This window comes from Triturus cristatus, chromosome 7, assembly GCF_964204655.1.
Source record: "Triturus cristatus chromosome 7, aTriCri1.1, whole genome shotgun sequence".
Taxonomy (NCBI): Eukaryota; Metazoa; Chordata; class Amphibia; order Caudata; family Salamandridae; genus Triturus; species Triturus cristatus.
In genome coordinates, this window is record NC_140590.1 from 1,723,106,201 (window position 1) to 1,723,120,539 (window position 14,339).

General features: G+C 52.9%; 1 protein-coding gene across 4 annotated transcripts in view; it reads right to left on the minus strand.

Annotated features, from left to right (window-relative positions):
* Positions 1 to 14,339, minus strand: part of LOC146812898 (ovostatin-like) — a 388,701-nt gene that overhangs the window by 63,400 nt on the left and 310,962 nt on the right. For all 4 annotated transcript variants that reach the window (XM_085619969.1, XM_085619967.1, XM_085619968.1 and 1 more), the window contains exons 28-29: positions 13,517 to 13,676; positions 12,226 to 12,434 (exon numbers count right to left, since the gene is read on the minus strand). In XM_085619969.1, the coding sequence (XP_085476095.1) occupies positions 12,226 to 12,434; positions 13,517 to 13,676 (369 nt within the window). The remainder of the gene's footprint in view (positions 1 to 12,225; positions 12,435 to 13,516; positions 13,677 to 14,339) is intronic.

A 14,339-nucleotide genomic window follows, 5' to 3' on the forward strand; every position in this document is an offset into this window, starting at 1 on the left:
GGGAAATCGCAGAGCAGACCAAGGGTCCGGCATGGGCCTGGGCCTGGACTTGTGGCATCGTCCAATAATTTGACAGGCACAGAGAAGTCGAAGAACACTTCAACTTTTAGGACTTCTTCCTATGAGACTTACTTGAAGTTCAGGACTGACACAATGATTGGCGCGAGTGGTGCGGAGTGCGGTCCCTGGACCTCCCTCATGATCGGGGCCTCAAGCATTACCCAGTCACATATTTAGTGGCCGAAAGCTTCATGACCATCCCTAAGATTGCTTTCAGGTGCATGGTTTAGCACTCCGAGCAGGCCTTGGATTCATGGTCTGCCTCCTGGCACCAAAAACACACCAAGTTGGGGTATGTCCCAAACATTTGCCTCTGTCAAGCACCACAAGGATTAAACCTTTACGATTGTAAAAAAGGGACACTGGTTATCAACATTCACAAAAGGATCAAAAAAGTCAAAAATGTCAGTCAACAAGTGACTGAGGGGAATTCGATCCAGATCCACGCTGATGGTGCTAAAAAGAAGGAACTGAGGTCAGCACATTGAAGCGGGACCTATCTTGGTACTGTGCATATCACTTCTGGTGGGGATGACACACATAATGCCACATGGAGGCAAACAAAGCTACTTATCAAGCACAAGTGGACTACTCAGAAAACGTTCTGGATCCAGTTTGAAAAATATTCTAAGGTATGGACTCTGCGGCTAGAAGTCTCTATCAGATATAATGAGTATTATAATAATATAGCTCTATGAGGCCAACGAAAAGACTATTAACCCTCACTTATTTTTAGAAATATTCATTAAATGAGACTCCAGTGGCTGGGAAATAATATGCATTTAAGCCCCCAATATTGCAGGTGGGCGCTTTACCCGGATATGATTACTTACCTTTCTGGTTTGCACCACATGGCTTACCATATTGGCAGGAAACTTGTAGGGTATATACAGGATAACTAAGATGAGGACACAGTGATTTAAGAATTTTTGGCCTGCAGGTACAATGATACAAGAATGCGTCTTGTACGCTACAATTTGAATGTTTAGTGAGTCCAGGTCATGGGATTGTTTCTTTGATTGCTTGAGTTAACATACACAAATTTTATGTGATCTGTATGGATTTTTTCTAGCTCCAGGTAAAACTTGAATTATGCTGGTCTATTTTTGGGAACTACGCAGTATGCTTTTTGTGCATATTTCTCAAAATTAAGCCATAATGTCACATCGCGTAAATCCGTGCATTTCACTAGTAAATTTTACCATGAATGCAAGAATAATGCAAATGGCCAGACCGTGCTGTCACTCACATCACTTTTTTTTTGCGCTCATATTTTACAGCCAGATGTGTCCTTGCATCAAGTATCTAAACAACATCATAAAGGGTACATCTGGCAGTCACCCTAAAATAAAGCACTAGATGAGAGATTTGGATTACGTGTAATTACCTATAATTTCACAGAATCTGCCAGATACTTCCCATAATAACATGAGAGCAAATTATATGAATTTTGCACACCCCTAAATTTATAGGACAATGGTTTATGATGTTGTTGGAAGCCAGTGTTTACCTTAAGTAACTGAACTGATTGTGACAGATGTGTGTCTGTATTCCTGGAGCCTAATACATTGCTACCGTATTCACTCAATCAAAATATGCCTTTGGAGTAGCCCATGAATGTGGACTCCTGTGGCTGCAATTGTGTTTCCTCACATTAGCTGGTATACCAATGGTACTTTTATTAAAGGTTTTCTTGATGCTCTTGTGTTAACTTCGAAACTTGCAATTGTAAAATGTGCTGTACGTCAGTTTTCTCAGGATGAAGTGCCTTAGGGGAAATACACCTGCTGACTGTAAGAAATTGGGTTCTTGGTTGACCGGGGTGTAAGCCTTTCTTAATCAATAGCCACAGTTCCTGCCAGGCAGAACCATAAAAGCCACTAAATAAACCTTGACCCAACCCTCTGGTAGCTTAAATTAGAGGCAATGTGCATGCAGAAAACAAACAGTAATTATGTGAAAACACAACACAAGAAAAATCCCACACCAATTTAGAAAAATAGAGTAAAATGTATCAAACTATTTGATACCAAAATGACAACAATGCAATCATTAGAACAGAAGATATGCAATTTAAAAGATTTTAGGTAAGGATAGCGCCGAAAAGCACAAAGAGCCATTCGAGGTCATCTGGTCATGCTAGATTGGGGAAAAACAACAAGTCTAGGTCGACCATGCTGGACTGCAGGTCAGATACAGGGACCAGGTTAGTCCTGCTGAAAAAGTCCCTTTCTCAAAATCTGGCATGAAGAGTGCAGTTCATGGTGGAAGAGGCTGTGAGAAGCAGGGAGAACATCGTGGATGGTCGTCGCTGTACCACGAAGATCCTATCGGGCGTTGCAGAAGGTCGTTGCTGGAGTTTTGGGCTGTCGATGATGTAACGTCAAGTCCAGACCTCAGATTGCCAGTGGCTGCTGGCAGTCACTGTAACATGAAGGGTCGTGTCCACTGGACCTTTGCATTGGTGGTCGGCATGGTCAGCAGGACTTTGGCATGAATGGGCCAGTTTGGGGTCACAAAGAGACCAAAACGTCCAGAGAAGCTCAACTGATGGCAGCTGAGGGCCCAGGACATGGAGAAGCACCTCTTGGTTGATTAAGAATTCATGCCAGCAGGGGCCAGCAGGGCTCAGGAAGATCATTTGCAGGTCCAGGCAGGTCCAGTGCAGCACGGTGGTTGCAGGGAGGCCTCTGGAGCTTGTTATGTCTCTGTAGCTCAGAACAGGAGGTGAGTCAGCTGACTTTTGGAGTCACTTCTGGGAGCCTGGTATGAAGTGAGCTGGTCCAGTTTTCCTTATCAGCAAGCAGGGCAGGCCTCAAGCAGAAGGGCTGCGGGCGTCCTTCTGTAGTGTTCACAGGTCCAGGAGCGAACCGAACAGTTGGTTCTGAGGGTCTAATATTTATATCTGTTCCCAGTTTGAAGTGTGAATAGCTTCTAAATGTTTCACCCCCACAGATTTCTCTGGAATTTACTGACTCCCTCCCCAGGCACAGGTTGTCTAGGGTCCCAAAAGACTATATTGAAATCGTTTGTAAGTGTGTTGTAGCAGTGGCTTTGAAATGTAGGTGGAGCTGTGCTCAGTCCCCCACCCCCATCCTGCCAAAGATAGCCCATCCCACCCTTTGCTCTATTGTGTGGCTGTCCGGGAGGAATCGAAAAACCACAAGTACACATAGAAATGCTACCCAGGAAACAGGCGGCAGGCACCAACTGGTTAGGAGAAGAACATGCAAGAAAGTGGCTGTTAGACGGCGACCTCAGAGGAGCCCGGAAAGGGGTCCTGACTACCCTGAGACCCACCCTCAAAGTATCGTAGCCGGGTACTGGCGGGAGATTCCCCAGGGGGAGGACTCTCGCAACTAGGATCGTACTTCTGGCACCACACGACACAGAGGGACCACACTGGGTATTCTCAGAACAAGCTTTATCAAACAGGTATCACTGCAAATATGTACAAGGTGAGCACGGGCTCAAGAGTCTCGGAAAGGTAGGGGGTAGCGGGACTGTCTCTGGTAACGGTTCAAAGCAGGGACGTACCCGGCGCACAGCTCACAATCCTCGAGCTGGGGGATACGTGGTCAGAGTTGGGGTCCGGCGGGACCGTGAGAGTCTGGGGGAGCCGCGAGTCACTCAGCAGGGCTCAGGTACAAGTTCGGAGGTCTTACGATCTTCAGGGAGCCGCGAGTCACTCAGCAGGGCTCAGGTACAAGTTCGGAGGTCTTACGATCTTCAGGGAGCCGCGAGTCACTCAGCAGGGCTCAGGTACAAGTTCGGAGGTCTTACGATCCTCAGGGAGCCGCGAGTCACTCAGCAGGGCTCAGGTACAAGTTCGGAGGTCTTACGATCTTCAGGGAGCCGCGAGTCACTCAGCAGGGCTCAGGTGAGTTCCAGTTCCAGGAGCCGCGACCACGTCAGCAGGCTCCCGTTGTTCCAGCGTCGAATCTGCCGGACAGCCCCCGAGCACCCCTTGTTATAGTTCGACCCCTCTTTGATGTCCGGAGTCTGTGCAGGCAGGGGTCTTGTCACCTGGGGGTCGCTTGTCGGGATTTCCTGCTATAGTCCTTTGATCCTTTCAGGGCCGGGTCGGGAGGAGTCCCAGACACCCAGCAGGCGTGGAGCCAGCCCTCAGGGAGGCCGGAGGGCCGATCGAAAACCATCGTCCCGGGGGAGTTCAGAGGTGCGATAGAAACTGCTCCTCCCTCTCTCATCCCCTGGAAGCGTGATGTCCTCCAGCCGGAGTGGCGCCTCTATGCCCGGGTCGCGCTGGGGCCGGGCGGCCATCTTGGTGCATGAAGTGGGCACGCGGGCCCGGGGTGGCCGAAAGGGGAGAGGCCAGGGACGGGGATGTCCGGGTCGGTGCGTGTGTCCTGGTGGGGAGGTTCGGCTGGGCCGGGGGCTTGGGCTGTAGGTACCAGGTTTCGGTGGTGCAGGGGCACGGAGGGCCATTCTACGAGGCCGGGTCCAACACGCGTCCCCCCCAGCTGAAAGCCGGAGAGAACTGCCCATCAGCTTGGGGGGTTCTCTTCGCTGAGGCGGAAGAACCGGGAGAGGCCGTCAGCATTGGCGTGGTCCGTACCAGGGCGGTGTTCCACGGTGAAATCCATCCCCTGGAGGGAGATTGACCACCGCAGTAGCTTGGGGTTTTCTCCTCGCATCTGCATGAGCCAACGTAAGGGCCGATGGTCAGTTTGGACTCTGAAATGGGTGCCAAACAGGTAGGGTCGTAGCTTTTTGAGTGCCCAGACCACGGCAAAGGCTTCGCGCTCTATGGTGCTCCATCTTCGTTCTCGGGGCAACAGCCGCCGACTGAGGAAGGCGACGGGCTGGTCTAGGCCTTGGTCATTTACTTGGGACAGGACGGCCCCAATGCCATGCTCGGAGGCATCGGTTTGGACTATGAACTCCTTGGCGTAGTCGGGAGCCTGGAGGACGGGGGCAGTACACATGGCCCTTTTTAGGGCATCGAAGGCTTCCTGGCAGGCAGCCGTCCACTGCACTTTCTTTGGCTGTTTTTTAGACGTGAGTTCTGTGAGAGGGCCGACAAGGCTGCCATACCCCCGAATGAATCTTCGGTAGTAGCCCGTGAGTCCCAGAAAGGCTCGGACCTCCGTCTGGGTGATGGGTGGTTCCCAGGCCAGGATGGCGTCGATCTTTGGCTGTAGCGGGGCGACCTGGCCACTCCCGACCTGGTGCCCCAAGTAGACCACGGATCCTTGCCCGATCTGGCACTTGCTGGCTTTTACTGTGAGGCCTGCCTGGCGCAGGGCGATTAGCACCCTTCGGAGGTGCTGGAGGTGCTCACTCCACTCTGAACTGAAGACAGCGATGTCGTCCAGGTATGCCGCGCTGAACTGTTCTAGCCCGGCCAGGACTCTATTCACCAGTCGCTGGAAAGTGGCCGGGGCATTTTTCATCCCGAAGGGCATTACGCGGAAGCGGTAGTGCCCATCGGGGGTGGAGAAAGCGGACCGCTCTTTGGCCCCTTCGGTGAGCGCAATCTGCCAGTATCCGCAGGTGAGGTCGAATGTGCTGAGGAACCGGGCTGCCCCTAGTCGGTCAATGAGTTCGTCGGCTCGTGGAATGGGGTGGGCATCGGCTCGGGTAACGTCATTGAGCCCCCGGTAGTCCACGCAGAATCGGAGCTCGGGGGCGACACCAGGGGCCGCTGCCTTCGGGACCAGGACCACGGGGCTGGCCCAGGGACTGTCAGAGGGCTCGATCACCCCCAGGGTCAACATCTTCGAGACTTCCGCTTGAATGCAGGACCGGACCCGGTCAGGAACCCGGTAGGCTCGGTGTCTCACCGGCGGGCTGTCCCCGGTGTCCACATCATGAACACACCAGTTGGTGACCCGGGGGGTCAGGGAGAAGAGGTCAGAAAATTGTCTTAGGAGCTGGCGGCAGTCCGCTTGTTGCTGGGCAGTGAGGGCTGGGGAGAGGTTCACTCCTTCCACGGAGCCATCCTGCTCCTTGATACACAGGAGGTCCGGGAGGGGATCCGACTCATCTTCGGCCCCGTCATCGGTGGCCAGCAGGAGGCTCAGTTCTGTCCGCTGGAAGTGAGGCTTGAGGCGGTTCACGTGCAGGACCCGGAGGGGATCCCGAGGCGACTGGACGTCCACCAAGTAGGTGACTTGGCTCTTCTTCTCGACCACTTTGTAGGGCCCAGTCCATCGGTCCTGGAGAGCGCCAGGCTTCACGGGGGCCATGACCCACACCTGCTGGCCCGGCTGGAACTCGACCAGAGTAGCATTCTGGTCGTACCAGCGCTTCATTTCTTCTTGACTCGCCTCCAGGTTGGCCTCGGCCAGTTCTCGGAACCTCCTGGTCTGGTTCCGGAGTCCCAGGACATATTGGAACACATCTCGGGGGGTGGTCTGGGGTGCTGCCTCCCACCCTTCCTTAACTAAACTGAGGGGACCTCGGACGGGGTGCCCATAGAGTAATTCAAACGGGCTGAACCCTAAGGACTTCTGGGGGACCTCCCGGTAAGCGAACAAGAGGCAGGGGAGCAGGACGTCCCACTTACGCCGGAGGGGCTCTTCTAGGCCAGCGATCATCCCTTTCAAAGTCCTATTAAACCTCTCTACTAGGCCGTTCCCTTGGGGATGGTACGGGGTGGTGAACTTATAGGACACCCCACATTGTTGCCACAGGGACGTCATATACCTGGATATAAAATTAGTTCCGCGATCGCTCACGACCTCGCGGGGGAAACCCACCCTGGAGAAGATCCCCATCAGGGCCCGGCCCACCACGGGGGCCGTAATGGTGCGTAGGGGAATAGCCTCTGGGTAGCGGGTGGCGTGGTCCACTAGGACCAAGATGAAACGGTGACCTTGGGAGGTGGGGGGGTCCAGGGGCCCCACGATGTCGATCCCGACTCGTTCGAAGGGGGTACTGACGACCGGGAAGGGTTGGAGGGGAGCCTTGCGCTTCCCCCCACTCTTCCCACTGGCTTGGCACGTGGGGCAGGACTTGCAGTGGGCCTCTACCGCTGCTTTCATCTTAGGCCAATAAAAATGGGTCACGAGACGGCTGTAGGTCTTGTCCTGACCCAGGTGACCGGCGAGGGGGACATCGTGGGCTAAGCCCAGGAGGAAATCCCGGAAGCGGAGAGGTACCACCAGTACCCGTCCGGATCCCAGCTCCACTGATTTCTGCTCACTATACAGGACGTTATTCTCCCAATAGATTCGGTGCGTTCCGGTCTGGTCACCTGCGGCTTGGCCCTCGGCCTGGCGCCGCAGCCCGACCAGGGAAGGACAGGTGGCTTGCTCCCGGCAAAATTCTTCTCGGGTGGGCCCGCCCTCGTGGCGCCAATGGGCCAACTCGGGTAGATCCCCCAACTCGGGGACCGGGGCGGGGTCGGATGGTGCGGGTTCGTCGCTGGCGACGGACCCTTCCGATGGGGGAACGGGAGGACCCTCGGCGGGGACGGTGCTGGCTACTTCGACCGGGGTGCTCTCGATTTCTCTCCGGGGAGTGAGTCGGGCTGTCATAGATCGGGTGGTGGCACACACCCACTCGGGGAGTCCCATCATTCCTAGGTGGGCCTTGCGCTCTACGTGCTTCCAGGGAGAACTCTCCAGGTCGTTCCCTAAGAGGCAGTCGACCGGCTGGGAGGTTCTTACGGCCACCTTGAGTTTACCTATCACCCCTCCCCACTCAAATGGCACCAGGGCCACCTGACACATACTTTCCCTATTGTCTGCAGATATTACGGGGCAAAAGACATTGGGGAGGATCTGCTCCTCGGGAACTAGGTGCCTGAGGACACCGGTGATACTGGCCCCGGTGTCCCGCAGGGCCACTACCTGGTGGCCATTGATCTTGACGAGCTGCCCATATTTCTGTGTGTTGGACGGTAGGAGGCTACCAGGGATCATTTCCCTATCTCCCAGGGATACTAGGGCCATCGCGGCTGGTTCCCACTCCTCGGCTTCCTCAACCTCCTCCCCTAGGGCTACGTTGGCTATCTGTCTCGCAGGGGTGACTTGGGTGGCCATGGGGCACTCTGGGTCATTGGCGTAGTGCCCGGGTTTCTGGCAGCGGAAACATGTGACGGTCACCCGGTGTCCCCGTCTCCCAGGGGGCCCTGTTACTGGTGGGGGGGGCGCCGGGAAAGGTGGAGGTGGTGTCTTCGGGGGGCTAGGCTGGGACTCCCTCGGCCCTCCCTGGTTCCCTCCCCCTCTCTGGCGGGGTGGTCCCTGACTGGTTCGGGGGTACTCTCCTACCATGCCCCGGGAGACCCGGGTGTTGGTCCAGCGGTCGGCCTCCACGGCCAGCTTCCGGGGATCTGTGAGCTTGCTATCCAGCAGATGTTGACGTAGCTCTACGAAGCAGTTCGCAGCCAGATGTTCCCATAACATGAGGTCAGTGAGTTCGGCAAGGGTGGTGACTTTGCTGCCCTTGACCCACCCATCGAAGGCCCGACTAAAAAAGTTTACATACTCCACCCAGGTGGTGCCCGGGATCTTCCTGCAGTCCCGGAACCGTTGGCGGTACATTTCTGGGGTGAGGCCGTATCTTGTGAGGAGAGCCTCTTTCATGTGGCTGTAGGAGGTCTGCAGGGAGAGGGGTAGGTCGAGCAGGGTGTCCCTTCCTTCGCTCAGAAACCATCCCCACAACCCCGCCCCCCAGTCCTTCTGTGGAATCCGATGGGAGGTCATGGCGACCTCGTAGGCCCGAAACCATTGCTGAATGTCATCGTTTTTATAATATTCTTTGACCACATCCTTGGGGATGTGGACCTTCTGTTCCGCTGGGGGGGCCGTCTCTCGGTTCCCCGAGGGCCTCCCGTCCTCATTTCGGGCCTTGAGCTCGAGTTCCTTTAAGCTCCGTTCGTGCTCCAGTTGGAGCTTTCTTCCTTCGTGCTCCCGTTGGAGCTTCTTTTCTTCCAGTTCGCCTTGTACACGCATTTGCTCTACTGCTAGCTTCTTCTCCGCTAACTTCAATTCGCCCTCGATTTTGAGTTTGGCTAACTCGAGTTCATGACTGCGGCTTCTCTCTCTGTCCGCGAGCTCTTCCGGGGATAGGCCCCCGTCTGGTACGATGCCTCGCACCTGATTGCTACTGCTTTCACTTTGGGGGGGTTCGGCTTCGTCGGGGCGCTCCCCCGTGCCTTCCGGGCGGGAGGCCCCGGTCTCCACCCAAGTTTTCAGTGCTTTCTGCAAGTCTTCCTTAGTGTTGAGGCCAGTGGTAGCGATTTTAAGTTCTTTGCAAAATTGTTTTAGCTCTTTGTGTGTGTATTCTTCCAGATGCTCCACCTGGAACACTCTGTTGGCGTTGGTTTCTGCGGAGCTCGTGGCGCTTCCTTCTGCCATCTTTGTTGGTCGTGCGTCCGTCGTTTACTGTACGATCTCTAGGTGATGGGCCCGAATCCCGTCGCTTGCCACCAATGTTAGACGGCGACCTCAGAGGAGCCCGGAAAGGGGTCCTGACTACCCTGAGACCCACCCTCAAAGTATCGTAGCCGGGTACTGGCGGGAGATTCCCCAGGGGGAGGACTCTCGCAACTAGGATCGTACTTCTGGCACCACACGACACAGAGGGACCACACTGGGTATTCTCAGAACAAGCTTTATCAAACAGGTATCACTGCAAATATGTACAAGGTGAGCACGGGCTCAAGAGTCTCGGAAAGGTAGGGGGTAGCGGGACTGTCTCTGGTAACGGTTCAAAGCAGGGACGTACCCGGCGCACAGCTCACAATCCTCGAGCTGGGGGATACGTGGTCGGAGTTGGGGTCCGGCGGGACCGTGAGAGTCTGGGGGAGCCGCGAGTCACTCAGCAGGGCTCAGGTACAAGTTCGGAGGTCTTACGATCTTCAGGGAGCCGCGAGTCACTCAGCAGGGCTCAGGTACAAGTTCGGAGGTCTTACGATCTTCAGGGAGCCGCGAGTCACTCAGAAGGGCTCAGGTACAAGTTCGGAGGTCTTACGATCCTCAGGGAGCCGCGAGTCACTCAGCAGGGCTCAGGTACAAGTTCGGAGGTCTTACGATCTTCAGGGAGCCGCGAGTCACTCAGCAGGGCTCAGGTGAGTTCCAGTTCCAGGAGCCGCGACCACGTCAGCAGGCTCTCGTTGTTCCAGCGTCGAATCTGCCGAACAGCCCCCGAGCACCCCTTGTTATAGTTCGACCCCTCTTTGATGTCCGGAGTCTGTGCAGGCAGGGGTCTTGTCACCTGGGGGTCGCTTGTCGGGATTTCCTGCTATAGTCCTTTGATCCTTTCAGGGCCGGGTCGGGAGGAGTCCCAGACACCCAGCAGGCGTGGAGCCAGCCCTCAGGGAGGCCGGAGGGCCGATCGAAACCCATCGTCCCGGGGGAGTTCAGAGGTGCGATAGAAACTGCTCCTCCCTCTCTCATCCCCTGGAAGCGTGATGTCCTCCAGCCGGAGTGGCGCCTCTATGCCCGGGTCGCGCTGGGGCCGGGCGGCCATCTTGGTGCATGAAGTGGGCACGCGGGCCCGGGGTGGCCGAAAGGGGAGAGGCCAGGGACGGGGATGTCCGGGTCGGTGCGTGTGTCCTGGTGGGGAGGTTCGGCTGGGCCGGGGGCTTGGGCTGTAGGTACCAGGTTTCGGTGGTGCGGGGGCACGGAGGGCCATTCTACGAGGCCGGGTCCAACAGTGGCAAACTTCTAACAGTGGCTTTTCAGAATTGTGACTTGAAATCCGAATTTACCATAACATAGGATTTTAAATTACAATTTCCTAGATAGCAGACACGAGACATCAATTTCCTACCTGCTCCCTAGTAAAAGTTGTCACTTATTAAATGTAATAAGGCAACCCAATGTTATCCTATTGGAGAGGTAGGCATTGCAGTAGTGAAAAACAAATTTAGGAGGAGTTGTTAACTATCAGGACATGTAAAGCTTAAATGTATATGTCCAACTTGTTAAATACAATGCACCCGGACCTATTGGCTGCTTAGGGCCTACCCTAAGGATGACTTGTATGTATTAAAAAGAAAGTCTTAGGACTGGCAAAGGTTTTTTGTTTTTTGGCTAGGTCGAAATGGCAGTTTAAAACTGCACCCACAGGCTGCAATGGCAGGCCTGGGACATGTTTTATGGGGCTGCTTAAGTGGGTAGCACAATAAGTGCTGCAAGTTCACTAGTGGCATTTAATTTACAGGCCCTGGGCATATGTTATACCACTTAACAAGGGACTTATAACTCAATTAAATATGCCAATTGGGTGTAAGCCAATTTTATAATGTTTTAGGGAATCAGAACAAGCACTTTATCACCGATTAGCAGTGGTAAAGTGCACATAGTCCTAAGGCCAACAAAAACGTATTTAGCAAAGTAGGAGGGGGAAAGGCAAAAGGTTTGTGGGAAAACCACCCTAAGGCTGACATGTCTAACACTGAGCAATCTACAAAAAAGGCTGTTTTATCACAAAATTCTGAAGTCACTCAGTATGTCCCTCAAAGTGTTGAGTTTCTATTGCTTATCCTAAATGATTGTTCTGAATTGCAGGAAAGGGAAACTGAATTAGAGATACAGGCTTTGACAAAAGGGAAATGTAAATGGGACTATGCTGGAGTGGCGAGCGACAACACCAGGTGATGGGCTGCCTCGCAATTTCTCCTCCCCAACATCACCTGATTATATGATTGTATCGGACACATCAGAAGAGATTGGTTTGCTACATTAGTCCCTTTTGTTTCCCAATAGTATTACCATCCTGTGCCACTTGTCAATTCCACAACATTTGGAAAAGGGATCAAAACCACACCTCCTGGCCTAGGGATTAATCACTTCCAATGTGCAGCACCCCCACTCCACCAAGTCATCAAGAAAGTAGAAGCCTTTAAGTTCAACTCAATAAACAAGATCACCAAGATTCAGTCTTAAATACATCACAAGTGGCCTGATGTGTTACTCCTGGCACTCTGGTCAGTCGCAGCCATTCCTACCCAGAAAACCAAGCTGAGTACCTATGAGATAATCATGGGACATCCTATGCTGCTCCTGTCTATTCCCTAGGTTCGCCTGCATTACTTGATTTGCAACTACATGATCACATAGCATTTCAGTATTGCAAACAATTTATAGGCTGTCTTTGCAGTTTCCATCCAGGTCCAAGCTTCCTTACCTGCATGTCACAACCTGCAAGAGCTAGAGAACCGTTTATGAGGTTACGTTAATTGATTTTTACCTGGGAAGAGCAAAATCCACCATGACTGTTCATCTGTTTCCCCAAGAAGCGCATTATCTGAAGCAATTTAGCCGAGTCTCCACCAGTGCGGAGCAGGCATAATGCATAGTAGGCAGTCTGCAAGTTGGTCACAGAATTGCAGTTCCATGGGAAGAATAGGGTGCCACCGGATGACTGATCGTTGGGGTTATTCAGAAACAGTCCATCATCTGGAAAAGAAAGACAAAGTCTGAGCACTTCCAAGCTGCCAATCCAACCACTTAAATGACCCCTAACTTCCTCATCTGCAAAGACTACTTGGTGGCAGAGAGGACCTCTAGCCCTGGGACAACTAGATCTCATTCTTAGGCCATTTTCCACCCACTGATGCATCACCAGTAACACGCTGACAACCATCTCAAACATGAGTGTCAGTTAAATGTACTTTCAAGCTGCTTCTTTAGTGTGTTTTTCCCTTTTCGGACATCAGCCAGCTAACTAGGCAATAGCTTATCCCTTAGCTACAGAAAGATTATCTTCTGCCGGAGGTCAGCACAAGCTCTTATCTACAATCCCTTCTTTTCTCCACTGACTGCTAGCTGTCAATCAAATCTGCTAAAAATCTTTAGGTGTGGTAGGCATACTACTGAAAAGCTTGCCCACTGTTTGTCTTATCCAATTGTCAGCACTGTACCCAGAGGCAGACTTTAAATTTGTTACAGAGAATTTTCTGATGTGCAGACAATGACTCTAGATGTCATGATTTGTTGGAAGAACCTTGTCTGGGGGAAGCTTCACTCTAGAGATCTCTGCCTTGTAAACATCACTGCTTGCAACCACAATCACCAGCTCAATGCTAAAAGGGACTAAACATGGAACTTTAGACCTATTGCTGAAGTGTTCCTCAAATGTTTTTCCAGCAGCCATGTCAAGCACTGAGATCCTCTCCCGCCTTCAAGACTTACCACCTGCTCCATGAAAGGACTCACGCCTGCCCTGAAGGGAACCCCAAACACTCCGAAGGATGAATCTGAGTAGGGATCCCTCAGGAGCTACTCCTGGCTGGGCACCGCCTTGCAAATATAACAAGAATGGGCAGCATTGCCCTTGGCGGCCTCTGTCTCTGGGGGAGCACCCATATGAAGCAATACCTGACGCCCACATCTGAGGGCTCTGTGGTGAGAAACGCAGAACCCGAGCTGCCACCTCTCCTAAGCTTCAAAGCTGTTTTGACAAACACTGAGCAAAGATGACCACCACTGTGTACTCCTGGGGGACCCCATCCCACAAGACCCCTTGGCCCATAACAAACCGCCAGAGATCTCAAAGGATTTCAGCTTCTCCATGAGGCGATTTGAAGTTTCTGTGTCGTTCGCCAAGGTAAAGGCATAACTCGTCATGGCCAACTCGAGGGGCTTCTCCATAGTGTCCATCACAATGCGCAAGTATTCCAGGGCACTATTGACAACTGGCTGGAAAATCAATTGGGAGAAAGAAGCAATGAGGATTTGAATGCCGACTTGTTCTCAAGTTTTAATTATCCATGCAAAGGAATTCTTGCATCTCTACAGGTAACAAGACCCTAGCTGAAAATCTTATTGAAAGGTAGGTAGTGGAAAATTAGGGTGGTGTTGACTGAACCTACTGCCATCTATTGTGGGACATCAGCAAGCAACCACCACGTGCGACAATGCAACAATCTGCAGGGCTCCTTGCACACACATGCATGCACGCGCACACGGGGCCCCGGGATAGCACACCTGCAGAATTCCTTGCACACTCAGGCACAAACACACAGCGCACAAATATTCATGTGTGCGCACAGGCACTCGCGCATGCGCACAGGCACTCGCGCATGCGCACACAGACAGTGTACCTAGGGGCCTCTTCTGAGCTAGGGACTAGCCTCGGGGGTTGGGGTGGACTCTTCAGAGCCAGGGACATAGCTCGTGGGGATGGGTGTTCAGGGTGTTAGACACCCCTAACAAAAAATAATAGTTAGGTACAGATGCTTTCAGTCAGGTATTGGGTTGTCAGTCGGATTTCAGCAGGAATTTTTACATTCACAGACAAAACGCTCTTTTGAGAGTCCTCCAAAATATTGGTTATTTTACAAAATACAGTGTTTTCTCCCT